Raw genomic sequence first — 16,986 nt, 5'->3', positions numbered from 1 at the left:
TGGTTTGGGCCTGCTTTTCTTCAGCAGGGACAGGGAAGATGGTTAATATTGATGGGAAGATGGATGGAGCCAAATACAGGACCATTCTGGAAGAAAACCTGTTGGAGTCTGCAAAAGACCTGAGACTGGGACGGAGATTTATCTTCCAACAAGACAATGATCCAAAACATAAAGCAACATCTACAATGGAATGGTTCACAAATAAACGTATCCAGGTGTTAGAATGGCCAAGTCAAAGTCCAGACCTGAATCCAATCGAGAATCTGTGGAAAGAGCTGAAAACTGCTGTTCACAAACGCTCTCCATCCAACTTCACTGAGCTCGAGCTGTTTTGCAAGGAAGAATGGGCAAAAATTTCAGTCTCTCGATGTGCAAGACTGACAGAGACGTACCCCAAGCCACTTGCAGCTGTAATCACAGCAAAAGGTGGCGCTACAAAGTATTAAAGCAAGGGGGCTGAATAATATTGCACGCCCCACTTTTCAGTTTTTTATTTCTAAAAAAAGTTTAAAATATCCAACAAATTTCGTTCCACTTCACGATTGTGTCCCACTTGTTGTTGACTCTTCACAAAAAATGTCAATTTCATATCTTTATGTTTGAAGCCTGAAATGTGGCAAAAGGTTGAAAAGTTCAAGGGGGCTGAATACTTTTGCAACCCACTGTAGATAGATAGATAGATAGATAGATAGGTAGATAGGTAGATAGGTAGATAGATAGATAGAAAATGAAATAAAAAAGATAGATAGAAGAATAAAAATGAGAAAAAAAAAATATATATATATAAAGAAAGAAAGAAAGAAATTGACAATTATAATGACAGTGAACTGAATTAAGCAGTTCATTAACCAGACAGGCTATCGGGACAGTGCAGCACTACACAGCAACAGAGAAGACAAAATACATTCAACAGAGACCAAGTAGTTTAGGGGAAAAAGTTACTAACATGCCATGTCTGTTAATAACTATCACTCACTTGTGAACTCACTTTGAAGTCAGATTGCCTGTAAAGAAGAACTGAAAATGGCTGATGCAAAAGTTTTGCAGAGTGAAAGTAAGAATGAATGTGGGAAGACTGACTGTGACCCAGACTCAAGGTGACTACAGTGCAGGGAACGTTTCTTCTTTTTAAATACATTTTTCCAAGTTCACAATGTCAACATAGCACTTCCTTTTTGTGTTCATGATGTCAATTCAATTGAAATATTTATATTTGTATTAACAATACCAGTAGCACATTGAACAAACCATAAACAATGGCGACTATGGTAGAATAGAGGCTGATAGAGCTTGTTCGTAACTAGCCACATCTATATGGCATTTTGGGGTGCTGCACAGTGATAAATACGCTCGTCAAAAGTTGGAGTGCCATTTGGGGATTGACCAGCTCTTAACTGCCAAAGAGGGGGTAGACAAACAACAGCTACGTGAGCGAGTATTTGAAGTGTTGCTTGTGTAGCCAAAATGTAAGTGCCTGTATGCGTAGTTAAAACCATGTATACAGCAACCCAAAGGCATCTACTGAGGTTAAGGCACATGATTCAGTGTGACACTAAGTTCATGAGACCTGAGGATGTTCATCTTTGACAGTTTGTTACAGCTGCACATTTTCACATTTACACACAATCCAAACCCCATTGACATCTCCATTAACATTACTTATATACTTTAGCATCATGCGCCTTATAGTGCCACCATAGATAGATAGATAGATGGATAGATAGCTTTATTAATCCCAGAGGGAAATTCTTCTATTGCAGCAGTACAACGCACAGTAAAGAGAACAGCAGCAAAGTGAACAGTAGCAACATATTACCATATATTATTTACAGATATATAAAAAGAAAGCAAAGATAAATAATAGAATAAAATATACTAAATAATAAACAAGTAATGTGTATTACTAAAATACAAAGTAATTGGATGAATACTATGCAGGACACAATGCAGTGGTGCTTGTCCCTCCAGTGAATGAACTACTGACTATAGTAGCAATAAATGTTGACAGATGTACGGTGCACCTTTAACAATACAATGAGATGTCCTCACATCTCTGTATCAGGTTTTCAACACAGATTTCCTGAGTTAAAGACATGTAAACTGACCACCAGGCTCAACAGCCAAATCTTTAAGCAAGCAACCACCGCATATACAGATAACATACAAGATAGATTACAACCAAGCCACCGTGGGTCAGTCATCTTCATCTGTCATCAGAACATAGAGAAGGTACTATAGTAGGCCTGACCGGATGTAATTGTGGTTAACCACAGATGGGTAAGTAGTATCAAAAGTGGACAGATAAATGCTTTTAATGCTATAAGCCAGAGGTCACTAATAGGCAGACCGCGGCCCAAGTCTAGACACAGATGCTGTCCTGGACCCTTAATTGATTTACTCACTAAATTAATTTGTCACTAAATAACAAAACACTTCTGATTCATGTTCTTACTAAATGATATTCAGAAACAGAACTACAACTTTGTTTGAAGCTGCTTCTGAAAACTAAAGATTTATTTATTTAGAGTCATTTGATTTGAAGCAGACCACCAATCCAAGTCTGAATCTTAAATGGCTCCCTACATAGTGCACTGTGTCAGTTAGGAAACTCTGGCTTCTACCCCTAAATTTTGCATTTGTCTAGTAGGGAATTTTGCTCAGTCAGCTCAACTTCAGTAACAAATTATAAGTTAACTGATTACATAGCTTTCCTTGTTGTTCTTGAGGACATCACAGTTCATCCAACTCAAAAACTCATGATCCAACTAGTTCAGTCAAAGGTTCTTTACATTTTGTATTTCTGCCTAGATAAAATTTGATGTTCTGTTGAAAAGTAGCATGGCTACATGTGGTGAAACTGTCTTCATCCCAACATCATGCAATTGTGAGTTTGAACCCCAGAGGTCCCCCAGCTGCCCAAGAGGAGAGATGTCTGATGGGACTGTGTGATTAAAAGGGCCCAGTTTGTGAGTAACTGAGATGCAGACCTACAAATGCGAGCTGGAAGAGCTTTCCCCTCTACTAAGAAATATGAACTTAGTGACCTGCAGTATCCTTCAGTTCAGTTATCTGAAAAAAAAGCACTGAAATCAGTTACTTTATGAGTTTAAGTTGGGCTGACTTCTCATTTTCCTCTAGAAGTACTAGGCTTAATCCTAAAAAGGTCGCTTTAAGACGTAATTGTGAATTTCCACGCTGTGGGACTAATAAAGGATTATCTTATCATATCTTATCTTAAAATGCACTATTTGGGTGCAGGAGATGTTGTTTTAGGACCTACTATGTGATATTTAGTTTAGCACCAGCCCTGGCTTAGTACTACTTCCTCTGATGAGATTTAATGGCCTAATCAAGTGTTTGCCATAGTAAACTGGAGAGAGTAGGGTGCTAGGAATTCTCTTTTATCTATGCAGTAAATGTGTGGGAAGACCTCGTATAGTGTGCGTTCACCATTTCAAGGATACATAACGGACACCTGAGGCCTGTGTCACAAAGCATATTCAACTGTTTCAAGGTTCCTGACATTTCAGCTTTGCAAAACTATTAATAATAATATTTTTATATTATTAATTTATATTATTATTATTATTATTATTATTATTATTACAAAACCTATAATGTTGATTATAGGTTGCTGGTGATATTACAGTCGTTGGATTGATCACTGGCTTACTTTCCAGAAGAAGAGGTCATAGTATGTAAATTTGTGAAAGTAAAGCGTTTCTAACAGTTAAAGTTGCGCTGTCACCACAGCCACTGTGTTAGTGCTCACGGTGTAATAGGTGAATTATATTCTTAACCACTGCTATTTTAACTCTGTAGTAAACAACTCTGACCTGCTGTGTTTCAGTAAGTAAAAAAATCAATAAGCCTCTGATGATGATGGTCAGAGGTGTAAGGAGTTTGAATTAACTGGTTTAAAGGGGAACTCCACTGATTTTGCTAAATTAATGAATGAAAATGAGCAATTCCATAGCAGAGCATTTTGATAGTGGGCCTAGATTATTGGCAATTAGCAAAAAGAGGCCCTTAGGCAGCATCAGACCTGTGAAAAGAGACACATATGACCTTCTTGCAAAAAATTACAAGTCAAGGGAGAAATAAAGATTAATTTATGAAACGTCGTCTTCTTACAACAAGTTGTCAATGTCTACGTGTGATAAATAGGACAGAAAGGGACTCCATACCTTTTTAAACGTAGACTGTTTGCCTTTTAATAAATATATTAATATGTTACTTTTTCCATCAACAAACAAACGGACATATTCTTTATCCATTGCATAATGGATCTTTTCCATAATAAAGCCATCTGGTGTTTTGCCTCCTAGAATATGTATGTCAATTTCCTTACGAGAGCTACTTCCAATAAAAGACTGTCAGGGAAAATACCCAAAATAAAAAATTTGGGATTCAGAGGTAGATCTTTAGACCCCATGTGGAAAATAGATTGAGACACTTCTTTTCAGAACCTCCAGACTACATTGCTACCCCACATGCAATGTAACAGTGTACCTTTTAAGAGTGAACATTTCATGCATAAATCAGGAACATTAAACGTATTAAATGATGTATGTCCTCATAATCCAGTTGTATTATAGTAGCTTTAGCTGGCTATTGATGGTTCTTGTCTGAGCATCTATACATACAGGTTGATTCAGAGTTTAATCTGATTTCAAAATGATTTATTTCACTTGTAAATCATTACAGATCAATGCAGTAAACTGTAAATGTTCATATCAAAGTGTGATACTTCCGGTTGAGTGAACGCTGGCGTGTCTGGCTGCCGCTGCTCACCGGTTGCTCTTTGCTGTGACTTCCTAAGTTTGTGTAGAGTTTTTGTACTGTTGACGTCGGCGGGATTACGATGTGGATCCAGAGAGTGTGTGTCTGGTTGGTGCTCACCTGGGCTGTTTTATCCGTTGTTTATCACCCGGTGATGGCCCTCCTTCAGTACACTGCTGCAGAGCTTCTTCGACTCCGGTTCCACATGTCTGGCCCTCCACTTGTGGCGCTTCACCTCCATCCGGACATCGCTTTCAATCCCCGTCGCAAATACATTCACCGTGGGTCACGGCTAAACTTCACTACCAGTGACAGTGACTCTATACAATCCTTCTGGTCTAGAACTTGTCGTCCTCCCCGCAATACTGACCGGGGTGTCAACCGCGATGTATTAGCCCACCTGGCATGGTCGGCTAACTCTTCCATCAAGCATCGCAGTACCAACGTGAACTTCGGTCTTTTAAACGTCCGCTCTCTTACTGGTAAGGGTCATCTCATCCAGGATGTCCTTCGCGACTGTAAGTTGTACTTTCTTTGTCTGTCTGAAACATGGCAACATCCCAACGACTTTGTTTCTCTTAACGAGTCAACTCCATCCGAGTTTGTTTACATTTGTCACCCCCGCAATTCGGTTAGGGGCAGAGGTCTCGCGATAATTCACCGAAAGCACTGGAAAGTCCTCCCTGTCTCTGCTCCACTCTTCCACTCATTTGAATACATTGCAGTACATCTCCCTGGATCTGCTCCTACTATTTTATGTACTGTTTATCGACCACCTAAACCTAACAAGGATTTCTTATATGACTTTGCTGCTCTTCTCACGCATCTCTCTGTTCTCTCTCCCAATATGATTATTGTTGGTGATTTTAATATCCACATGGACAATGGCAATAACCTTCTCTCCAGAGACTTCACCTCCTGCTTGGATAGTTTTTGTTTGCAACAATACAGCAATTTTTCCGACACATTCTAAAGGTCATATTCTGGATTTGGTTTGTTGTTCTGGTGTCACCCCTACTCACTGTAAAGCCGATCTGTTTTCCCTTTCTGATCATAAGCTCATTTCTTTTAATGTTAATAATAATAGCCTCGAAAATCTGTGTACCTCATGTCATTACATTTAGGAAAATTAATGATATTGATCCTGTCATTTTCTCCTCTGCTATAGCTGACCTTCCATTTGTTCACAGTCTGTCAACTCTTTATGAACTCATTTCCCACTATAATGTCAATCTTCAAAACCTTCTAAATGCATTTGCTCCACTCAAACACAGATCTGTTTCATTTGCTTGCTCAGCTCCATGGTTTACTTCTAACCTGCAGCTTCTCAAAGCCAAAGGACGCCAACTGGAACGTCTGTTTAGAAAAACTGGACTTACAATACATAGAGAAATGTATGACAACCATATTTTATATTATAAGGACTGTATTGTCTCAGCAAAATCTGCATATTATTCTGGTTTAGTTAGCTCTAATGAAGGTCACTCCAAGTCTCTGTTTTCTCTGTTTGCCAGTTTAACTAAGCCTCCTGACCCATTTCCCTCTCACATGCACTCTCCTGATTTTTGCAATTCTCTCCTGTCTTTCTTTTTTGATAAAATCTGTAATATCCACCAACAACTTAGCTCTGTAAGAGCTCTCTATACTGAAGCTGATTCCCTGTTCTCCTCGTTGTCCGTCTGTCATTCCTTTTCAACTTTCACTCTTCCGTCTTTATCTGATGTAATAAATATTATTCATAAATCAAACTCATCCACCTGCCAGCTTGACCCTCTTCCCACAAAGTTGGTTAAAGCTTGTCTACCTACCTTGGCTCCTCTCATTACCACTATCATTTGCTCTTCCCTTAATAATGGAACTGGAAAACAGCTTCCGTCACTCCAATTCTAAAAAAGCCTGGATTAGATCCTAACAACTTCGATAATCTTCGCCCAATATCTAATCTTCCTTTTCTTGCAAAAATTCTGGAGAAAGTCGTTGCTTCCCAGCTCCACTCATACCTCAGTACACATAATCTCTATGAACAATTCCAATCTGGTTTCTGCCCCCACCACAGTACTGAAACAGCTTTGTTAAGGATCACCAATGACCTTTTGATGGCAGCTGATTCTGGTTTTCTCACTATTCTCATCCTCCTTGATCTCACCGCGGCATTTGATACTATTTCTCATGATATCCTTCTGAACAGATTAGCATCCATCGGTATTAGTCAAACTCCGCTTGCATGGTTTAGTTCATATCTTTCTGGCCGCACTCAGTTTCTTCAGTTTACATCTCATTCCTCTAGTTTGTTTCCTGTTGCTGCTGGTGTGCCCCAGGGTTCCGTACTAGGGCCCCTTTTATTTTTTATTTATTTGCTCCCCCTTGGCTACATATTTCGCAAATATATCAATATATATTCATTGTTATGCTGATGACACCCAGCTCTACATTTCCTCTAAACTTACTTCATCTCTACCACCTTCCTCCATTTCGGACTGTTTGATGGAAATTCAGTCATGGTTTTCCTTTAATTTTCTTAAACTCAATAGTAAGAAAACAGAGGTTTTACTTGTTGGCACTCCTTCCACTTTAACCAAATCTCCGAATTTTCCCTTTATTATTGATAATTCTCATGTATATCCTTCCCCTCAGGTAAAGAGTCTGGGTGTCATACTTGATAGTACGCTTTTTTTCATCTCATATTAATTCTATCACCCGTTCTGCCTACTTTCACTTGCGTAACATTAACCGACTTCGTCCCTTTCTTACTCCTCATGCTGCTGCTGTCCTTGTCCATAGCCTTATCACATCCAAGTTAGATTACTGCAACTCTCTTCTGTTTGGTCTCCCGAATAAGACTCACAAACTGAAACTTCTCCAGAACTCTGCTGCCTGGGTCATTACTTGTACTCCACCCAGAAAACACATCACCCCGGTTCTGCAACAGCTCCACTGGTTACCCATTGAAGCTAGAATTAATTTAAAAATTTTAACTCTCACATTCAAATCCATTCATAACCTTGCTCCTCCTTACCTGTCTGAACTGTTACACATCTCTACTCCGTCCCGTTCCCTCAGATCCTCATCCTCCACTCATCTTTTTGTTCCTTCTGCCCGCCTTGTTACTATGGGCAACAGAGCCTTTAGTCGCTGTGCCCCTCAGCTACAGTGCATCCGGAAAGTATTCACAGCGCTTCACTTTTTCCACATTTTGTTTTGTTACAGCCTTATTCCAAATTGAATTAAATTAATCTTTTTCCTCTAAATTCTACACAAAATACCCCATTGTGACCATGTGAAAAACGTTTTCTCGAGAGTTTTGAAAATGTATTAAAATTAAAAAACAAAGAAATCATATTTACATAAGTATTCACAGCCTTTGCCATGAAGCTCAAAATTGAGCTCAGGTGCATCCTGTTTCCACTGATCATCCTTGAGATGTTTCTACAGCTTAAATGGAGTCCACCTGTGGTTGATTGGACATGATTTGGAAAGGCACACACCTGTCTATATAAGGTCCCACAGTTGACTGCATGTCAGAGCGCAAACACCAAGCATGAAGTCAAAGGAATTGTCTGTAGACCTCCGAGACAAAATTGTCTCGAGGCACAAATCTGGGGAAGGATACAGAAAAATTACTGCTGCGTTGAAGGTCCCAATGAGCACAGTGGCCTCCATCATTCGTAAATGGAAGAAGTTCGGAACCACCAGGACTCTTCCTAGAGCTGGCCGGCCGTCTAAATTGAGCGATCGGGGGAGAAGGGCCTTGGTCAGGGAGGTGACCAAGAACCCAATGATCACTCTGTCAGAGCTCCAGCGTTCCTCCGTGGAGAGAGGAGAACCTTGCAGAAGGACAACCATCTCTGCAGCAATCCACCAATCAGGCCTGTATGGCAGAGTGGCCAGGCGAAAGCCACTCCTTAGTAAAAGGCACAAGGCAGCCCGTCTGGAATTTGCAAAAAGGCACCTGAAGGACTCTCAGACCATGAGAAACAAAATTCTCTGGTCTGATGAGACAAAGATTGAACTCTTTGGTGTGAATGCCAGGCGTCATGTTTGGAGGAAACCAGGCACTGCTCATCACGAGGCCAATACCATCCCTACAGTCAAGCATGGTGGTGGCAGCATCATGCTATGGGGATGTTTCTCAGCAGCAGGAACTGGCAGACTAGTCAGGATAGAGGGAAAGATGAATGCCGCAATGTACAGAGACATCCTGGATAAAAACCTGCTCCAGAGCGCTCTTGACCTCAGACTGGGGCGACGGTTCATTTTTCAGCAGGACAACGATCCGAAGCACACAGCCAAGATCTCAAAGCAGTGGCTTCAGGACCACTCTGTGAATGTCCTGGAGTGGCCCAGCCAGAGCCCAGACTTGAATCCGATTGAACATCTCTGGAGAGATCTGAAAATGGCTGTGCACAGACGTCTCCCATCCAACCTGATGGAGCTTCAGAGGTACTGCAAAGAAGAATGGGCAAAACTGCCTAAAGATAGGTGTGCCAAGCTTGTGGCATCATATTCAAAAAGACTTGAGGCTGTAGTTGCTGCCAAAGGTGGTTCTACAAAGTATTAAGCAAAGGCTGTGAATACTTATGTAAATATGATTTCTTTGTTTTTTAATTTTAATAAATTTTCAAAACTCTCGAGAAAACGTTTTTCACATGGTCACAATGGGGTATTTTGTGTAGAATTTAGAGGAAAAAGATTAATTTAATTCAATTTGGAATAAGGCTGTAACATAACAAAATGTGGAAAAAGTGAAGCGCTGTGAATACTTTCCGGATGCACTGTATGGAATTCCCTCCCCCCAGTTATTAGGAATGCAGACTCTCTTCGCTCTTTTAAATCTCTATTGAAAACATACCTGTTTAAGCAAGCATATTCTCTTTAAACTGGTTTGTTGTTTTACCTTGACTCTTTTAGTGTTGTTTTATTTTGACGTATTCAAATGATTGTTGATTCACATTTATTATTATTGTTGCTTTTTCCTGTTTTGTAAGGTGACCTTGGGTTTTTGAAAGGCGCCATGAAATAAAATTATTATTATTATTATTATTATTATTATTATAATGTTTTAAATGAGTGTAAAGTTTATTATGTAATTTGTATAAGTGCTCAATATGACATCCTCCAGCTGCACGGACAACATCAACACCGTACTAAAATTCATCCCATACTTGATTGAGCATGTCGGGTGTTGCTGCACTCGCAGCTCTTTTGGTGCGATTTCGGAGATCATCCAGCGCTGTGGAACCAATGACGAATGCAGAATGCAGAACACTTTCTGCTCAGGGGTTGCATCACCTTGCAGACTGAAGGGATCTTCCAGTGACAGTCAGAAACTCTATGACCTCCCCCCTTTCAATTGGATTGTAAAAATATGGTGCTTTGAAATTGGATGAATCTTTTTGAAACGCCCCATATATTCTTTCATGCCTCTGACATATTAACTTGTTGATCTTCTTTCCAAGAGTTATTTATGCTGTTTATTCAAATTAAACATTTTTTTCTCACAGATTCTCCGTTATGCCATGTTATCTGGTGTGCATTTATGCAACCCCAATCAGTCACTTTATATAAGGGAGAAGAACACAAGGAGCTGATGTATAAACTCAAATCCAACAGAAGAAAATAGCAGAAAAGTCTTTATTTTTTATAACATAAAAGACCAATATAATACTTTCTGTAAGATGTCAGAGTAAAAATACCACAAAAGCTGTATGTAGAAGAAAATCATGAAAAAGGCTTTAAAATGAACTGACAATAGTTGTTCCAGCTCTCCAGAGAAACAAATAAACCAATTTATAGACATGGAGAAAGAAACTTATAGGTGTAGGTAAGAAAATGCTGAAATACTCACAGCAGAGATATGACAAAGTAAAATGAGTGACCCCGGATAAACAACAATCATTGTTTCTAAGAGTTCTTTCACTTTCCTGATGCCACCCTTTAACTCTGCTTTTCTGAACAATCTGAATAAGTGCCCTTTTTCTATTTTTGTGTATTAGCATCAACATTATTGCAGTCGCCATCATCCTTTTCCTCCATCTGGCTGAAAGCGGTTTCTGTATTCATGTAAACGTCATGTTCATGATCATCATTCACGTTGGTGTTGATCCCATATACGTTATCCATACCTACAGAACGATGTTAGGTTAAATGTTAGTATGATAATGAAGTGTTATAGTTTACAGTGGTGTTGAAATGTTGTGAACCCTTTAGAACTCTTCACATTTCTACATAAATGTGACCTTAAATTTGATCAGCTTTCTTGCATGAGCACCACACCTTTGGATATGGACCACAAAATCTTGCAAATTTGTATCCGACCTTGGCTGTCTTGCTGAGATGCTCACCTGATCCAAAGGGCCAAGAGAATTTAGAGAGCTGTAATTCGTTGAAAATAAAGATAACCAACTTCAATCCTTACAGTATTATAGAGCTATAAGCCCCATCTCCAATGGCATATATTTTTGTCTTCATGTCTTCACATAACTGGAGATAACATTTAATAGCTAATCTTGAAACCAGAGATACGGCACCCAAAATCACCCTCTTCTATTGAGATTATGTTCACAAAATAACATTTTTCCTGTATAATGTATTTTTATAAACTAGAGATCATAGCTCTATCAAATGATATCACTCTGTCCTCATCCAATAGCAGTAAAACAGCCCCAAAACATAATACTGCCACCACCATGTTTCACAGTTAGGATAAAGATGAAGTTCTTATGCTGGAATGCAGTGTTCAGTCTTTACCAAACACTTCTCATTAAAGCCATTAAGTTTTTGTTTTTGTCATATCTGTAAATATAATATTTCAGTAGTCTTCTGGTTCATCCAGGTGGTCTTCAGGAAGCTTTTAGCAGGCAGAAATGTTCCTCCTGGATAGTAGTGGCTTTCACCATGCAGTCATTAAATACTAACTATTCTTGTTCAGAGTTTACCTGAAGGTGGACTCATGAATACTAATATGAGTCAGTGTAAAAGAGGCTTGAAGGTCCTTACATGTTATGCTGGGCTGTTCTTTATGGTCTCCCATTATATAGCTTGGAGAGAATTTTAGTTTGATGACCACTCCTGTGAGGGGTAACAATTGTGTTGAATTTAAGCGTATATACCTGAGAGCAATGGTTTGTAATTGGAGTCGGGAAAATTCATGGTGGGCTGGTGGTGTTTTGGGCTGCTTACTGTGAGCTAATATATAAATACATGCATAAAAGCACAAGAGCACTCAACAAACTGTAAATGTCACATTCAGTTGTGTCTATGTAGTAATTAAACAGGTTCAGCCATGGCTTTCTAATTGTAACTTCAACAGCAGATAGAGATTAGATGAAGATGAAGTTAGCTTTGTATAGTTATTTCCACCTCAAATGGCATAACACATTCAGATGCCTGTTCAGGAGCTGGCATGTAACTGCTGCTCTATTTACGGTGGAATGGAAATTCTAATAGGAAGCTAACATCGAGATATAAAATTAATTAAATTTTAAGTCGTTAAGTAAATGTGGTGCTGGCTAACAGACAGTGCTAACAGCAATTCTCATATGTGAATTATGTGAAGATGGACAGCATTGGCAAGAAGTGCTGAAAACCAAGGCATGAAGCTTAAGGAGGATGAGCAGGTGTACAGTGAGAAATGTTGACAGCAAGTTAATTTAAATTACTTAGCTAATGTTAGCATTATTTAGCTTCTCAACATTTGTAGCATTTTGACTGTCATGATTATGGCACATAGACAAAACACTTGCCAGTTTTCACTATCTAGCCACATTGTTATCCCAGTGTAGTGTACAAATAATTGATAAGAGTAAGAAAAATAAGAAGATGGAGCTTAAGGTGTTTTGGTATGTGCGCAAAGTTCCTATGGTCATTCCACCAGTCTGTTGTAGTGAGTGATTTATTGTATGCCGTTGTGTGCTGGGGAAGCAGCATTAACAAAAGTGCTCTGAACAAAATAAACAAGCTTATTAGGACGGCTGGCTCTGTTGTAGGAGTCAAGCTGAATTCTCCAGTAGTTGTGGCAGAACAAAGGATGCTTAACAAGCTGTTAGCCATATTGGACACCACTTCACACTCTCTGCATGCTACACTGGATAAACAGAGAAGCTCGTTTAGTGTCAGATGGTTACAGCTGTGCTGTGTTAAAGAGCTCTGTGTGAGATCTTTCTTACCCACTGACATACGGCTCTACAACGAGTCTCCTCACTGCAGAGATGCTACTGATCTCCTGCTGTCTGAACTGAGCTGAACCACATCACTGTATCACCTCTCAGAAATCCAAATAATGCCTGAGAGTTCTTTATTTTCATGCACCACTGTATATACAACTTTGGTGTTAAAGGTACAAAAAGCATTTGATGAGCATGCTACATTTTAATTGGGACATACTGCCATTATGCTCAGACTAGAAATGAAGAATAAAAAAAGAAGCAATAAACAGGCCTTTTATATTTTAATAATTGCAGGTATAGATACAGACTGACGAGAAATTACTCACAGCGTCCATAATCAGTCTTCACAGCCAGCTGTTCTTTTTGTTTTTTACATCTCTTCATGAAGAAAATGCCAGTTAGCAATAATATGAGTAACAGTCCTGCTGCCACTCCAGAACCGATGAAGGGAGCCAGTGATGCTGTGAGAGAAATCACCATTAAGATTTTCTGTCTTTAAATGGAACATATGAGCAAACAAAGACTGCTGTGTGTTACTGTACCTTTCACAGTGACAGCCAAAAGTTCAGTGGTAGGAGAGCTAAATGTGTGTGAAGACACAGTGACTTCATAAACACAGCTGTAGTTTCCCTGGTGGATAAAATCTGCCTCGGGAAAGAAGAAGGAGGTTGAGTGGTTAACAGCTGACTGAGTTCTGGTGATGTTGGATCCATTGAACTCCAAGTGGAAGGAGCCTCCTGGATATTGTGGTTTGGTGGAGCAGATGATGGAGAAGCTGTGGCCCCTGGTCACCTCTAGTCCTTGAGGCCACCAGAAGAACCATCCATCAAGTGATCCGAGGGAGATTTGGGGCTCAAACAAGTTCACTGGAAATGAAAAAGACACTTTTAATACAGATTTCATAGCACAGTCATACAGTGAAAATTTGACAACAATAACCTTCATGCACTAAATCCACTTCAGCAGTACTGACAGTGACTGTTCTTGGTCTCTATAAATATCTCTAAAAAAATCTTCTTTATCAGAAAGTAGAATCCACCTACAAACTGGCTTTCTGTAGAGGAAGTGATGTCAATCTTCTCTCTCCATGTGAACTCTTTGTAGGGCTGAGCAATTAATCAAATTTTACTTTCAAACTCAAACAAGCACAAGAACACAAATTTCAGATGTTACGAAGTGTGTATATGCAGTAATTCAAGGGTTAAACCAGTAGCCCCCTCCTCAAGTCGTACAGTCCCAGTTTACTGACTGTAACTCATATAGTGCATAGAGATTAGATGAAGCTGAAGTTAGCTTCTTATTCTTAAAGTTCATTCCACTTTAAGGCCCAATCCCATTTCTTCTTTTTACCCCTACCCCTTGTTTTTGAGCGTCAGCCTAACCCCTTGGAACTGAGGCACAAGAGGTAATAGGTGAAATCTTGCCCTACGAAATGGGACCCTTAAATTATATATATATAAAAAAAACAAAAAAACCCAAAACATTACTTCATTAAATGCTACTAGCGGTGCTCTGTAGGTGACCCTGCCTTCAGTGATAGCAGAGGAATTACATTAGCTACATTTAGGTAATCATGTCTTCAAAGAGGGTGTATAAGACATTTCTTTGGTGATATGAAGCTAAGGTCAGATATTCTCCAGCTTCTTGTTCTGATTTTCCCATTCAATCTTAAATAGTGCAGCAGTTACATTCTGGGACTTTAGGCGTCAGAACTGCTAGACTATTTCAGGTGGTAAGGGGAGGTTAGCTAGCTAGCTACCAAGACATTAGCATGCTATTAGCGATTTTTTTATGCTTGTTACAAAGAAAATGACCAATAATACATTGTAATGACATTAAACTAGGATAATACAATGATTATGGTAACTTTTAACGGAGAAAATTCTTACATTTGTGGCTACCCCTACATGTGAACGCACAAAATAGAGGGCTAAGGGCTAAGTGGTATGGGCGAGGGGTGAAATGGGATTGGGCGTAAATGTCATACATTCAGATGTCTGGTTGTGTGTTAGCATATAACGGCTGCACTATTTATGGAACAGTGCAGAAAGCAGCCCCACTCTGTGAGTTTGTGTGGTCTACAGGTTCGTGGTTAATCTGTTGTGGCTCTTGGACACTTCCATTTCACATGAACTGCACTTATGCTGAACAGTGGCATCCTATGACAGTGCCATGTTTAAAGTCACTGAGCTCATCAGTGTGACCCTCTACTGCCAGTGTCATCCTAGTGTTATGTTGCTGTTGTCGGAACAAAACATCATATCTACATTGTTGTTTTTCAGCTTTTAACATAATTTGAAAATGCCTGTTGTCCTTCACATTGTGTCTAAACTTAACGATGAATGGACCCAAATGAACCCGAAACTGCCCGGAAAAAGATCTGGTTCCACTGACTTTACAGGAGAAGGAAAAAACATACTTTACTTTTAATGTACGTGAATGGAACCAGATTTTTTTTCCATGTCATTGTAGGTAATTTATTTTGGTCCATACATCATGAAATTTATGTACAATATAAAGGGCAACAGGTGTTTTCAGATTATGTCAAAAACCGAAAAACGTTCAAAAATGGAGATATGAGGTTTTCTTCCAACAACAGCGATATTTTATATATATATATATATATATATATATATATATATATATATATTACACACACACATGCACGCACACACACACACACAAACTGGAGCTTATGCCTGTTTTGTGTAGCTCTACAGTTACAGACTGTAGTCCATCTGTTTCTCTGATACTTTGTTAGCCCCCTTTTACCCTGTTCTTCAGTGGTCAGGACCCCCATGGACCCTCACAGAGCAGGTACTATTTGGTGGGTGGATCATTCTCAGCACTGCAGTAACACTAACATGGTGGTGGTGTGTTAATGGGTGTTGTGCAAGAGCAAGTGGATCACCTCTGTGTCACTGCTGGACTGATAATAGTCCACCAACCAAAAATATCCAGTAAACAGCGTCCTGTGGGCAGCGTCCTGTAACCACTGATGAAGGACTAGAGGATGACCAACACAAACTGTGCAGCAGCAGATGAGCTACAGTCTCTGACTTTACAACTAGAAGGTGGACCGACAAGGTAGGAGTGTCTAATAGAGTGGACAGTGAATGGACACAGTTTTTAAAACCTCCAGCAGCACTGCTGTGTCTGATCCACTCACACCAGCACATCAGTGTTACTGCAGTGCTGATAATGCCTGATCAAACAGTGTTCAATTCATGAGAACAAATAATGAGAAACACTTAACAGTCAGTATCAAGCATAGGATAAATACATCAGAACCTCTTTAAAATACCAGCCAAGAACTGAGGGCAAAAAATGCATACAGAATCAGTCTTACCTTTTACAGAGATGTTAGCAAAGCTGCTCTGTGGAGAATTGAGACCATGACTGGAATTTCTGGCCTGGTACTGGCAGTAGTAAGAGCCCTCATGAACAAAGTCCACTTCTGGTAAACTGAAGGTGACAGAGGTTCCACTCTTGGTCTCTCTAAATGACCCAGAGTTCTGTATCAGAGTGAAGGATCCACCTGAGAACTGGGTTTCTACAGAACAGGTGATGTTAACCTTCTGTCCCCATGTGACCTCGTTCCTGGGACTGAAAGAGATGCTTGGAGCAGGTAGATTTACTGTAAAAGGCATTATTTGGTTATTAGAATATTTGTTCCGTTAATTTAAACTGTATTATAACATGAAAATGCACAATGGAAAACATGATCTGACCTGCTGGATTCAGATGTGGCAAATAATGTACACACAGACATCCACACAAACACTGGCCTTCATTGTGCGGAGGTTTGGAAATAGTTCAGCTAACACATATAAATCACTATTTACTGTATTAATCTTATTAGTATTTATTCTACTATTAGTGTTTTATGCTCACTGTCCAGTTAGACTCTTGTACAGGACAGCATTGTCTCTTTTCTTACATAAAAGCTATTTAGTATTTATTTACAGTGTTTCATTGCTGGAAGCAGGAAAAACATGAGCAGCAATTAACAAGCACAGGGTGTGCTGCACAAAAGATT

General features: G+C 39.5%; 1 protein-coding gene across 7 annotated transcripts in view; it reads right to left on the bottom strand.

Moving 5' to 3' along the window:
- Positions 1-10,399: 10,399 nt before the first annotated feature.
- LOC108412143 overlaps positions 10,400-16,986 on the bottom strand; it is a 76,459-nt gene continuing 69,872 nt past the window's right edge. For all 7 annotated transcript variants that reach the window (XM_037544561.1, XM_017684058.2, XM_037544566.1 and 4 more), the window contains 4 exons: positions 16,297-16,584; positions 13,490-13,813; positions 13,274-13,408; positions 10,400-10,904 (listed from right to left, as the gene is read on the bottom strand). In XM_037544561.1, coding sequence (XP_037400458.1) covers positions 10,759-10,904; positions 13,274-13,408; positions 13,490-13,813; positions 16,297-16,584 — 893 coding nt within the window. In that variant the 3' untranslated portion in view covers positions 10,400-10,758. The remainder of the gene's footprint in view (positions 10,905-13,273; positions 13,409-13,489; positions 13,814-16,296; positions 16,585-16,986) is intronic.

The sequence above is a fragment of the Pygocentrus nattereri genome, chromosome 14, assembly GCF_015220715.1.
Source record: "Pygocentrus nattereri isolate fPygNat1 chromosome 14, fPygNat1.pri, whole genome shotgun sequence".
In the NCBI taxonomy this organism is placed as follows: Eukaryota; Metazoa; Chordata; class Actinopteri; order Characiformes; family Serrasalmidae; genus Pygocentrus; species Pygocentrus nattereri.
The sequence above is the reverse complement of the archived record's forward strand: the minus strand, read 5'-3'. Positions and strand labels throughout refer to the sequence as shown.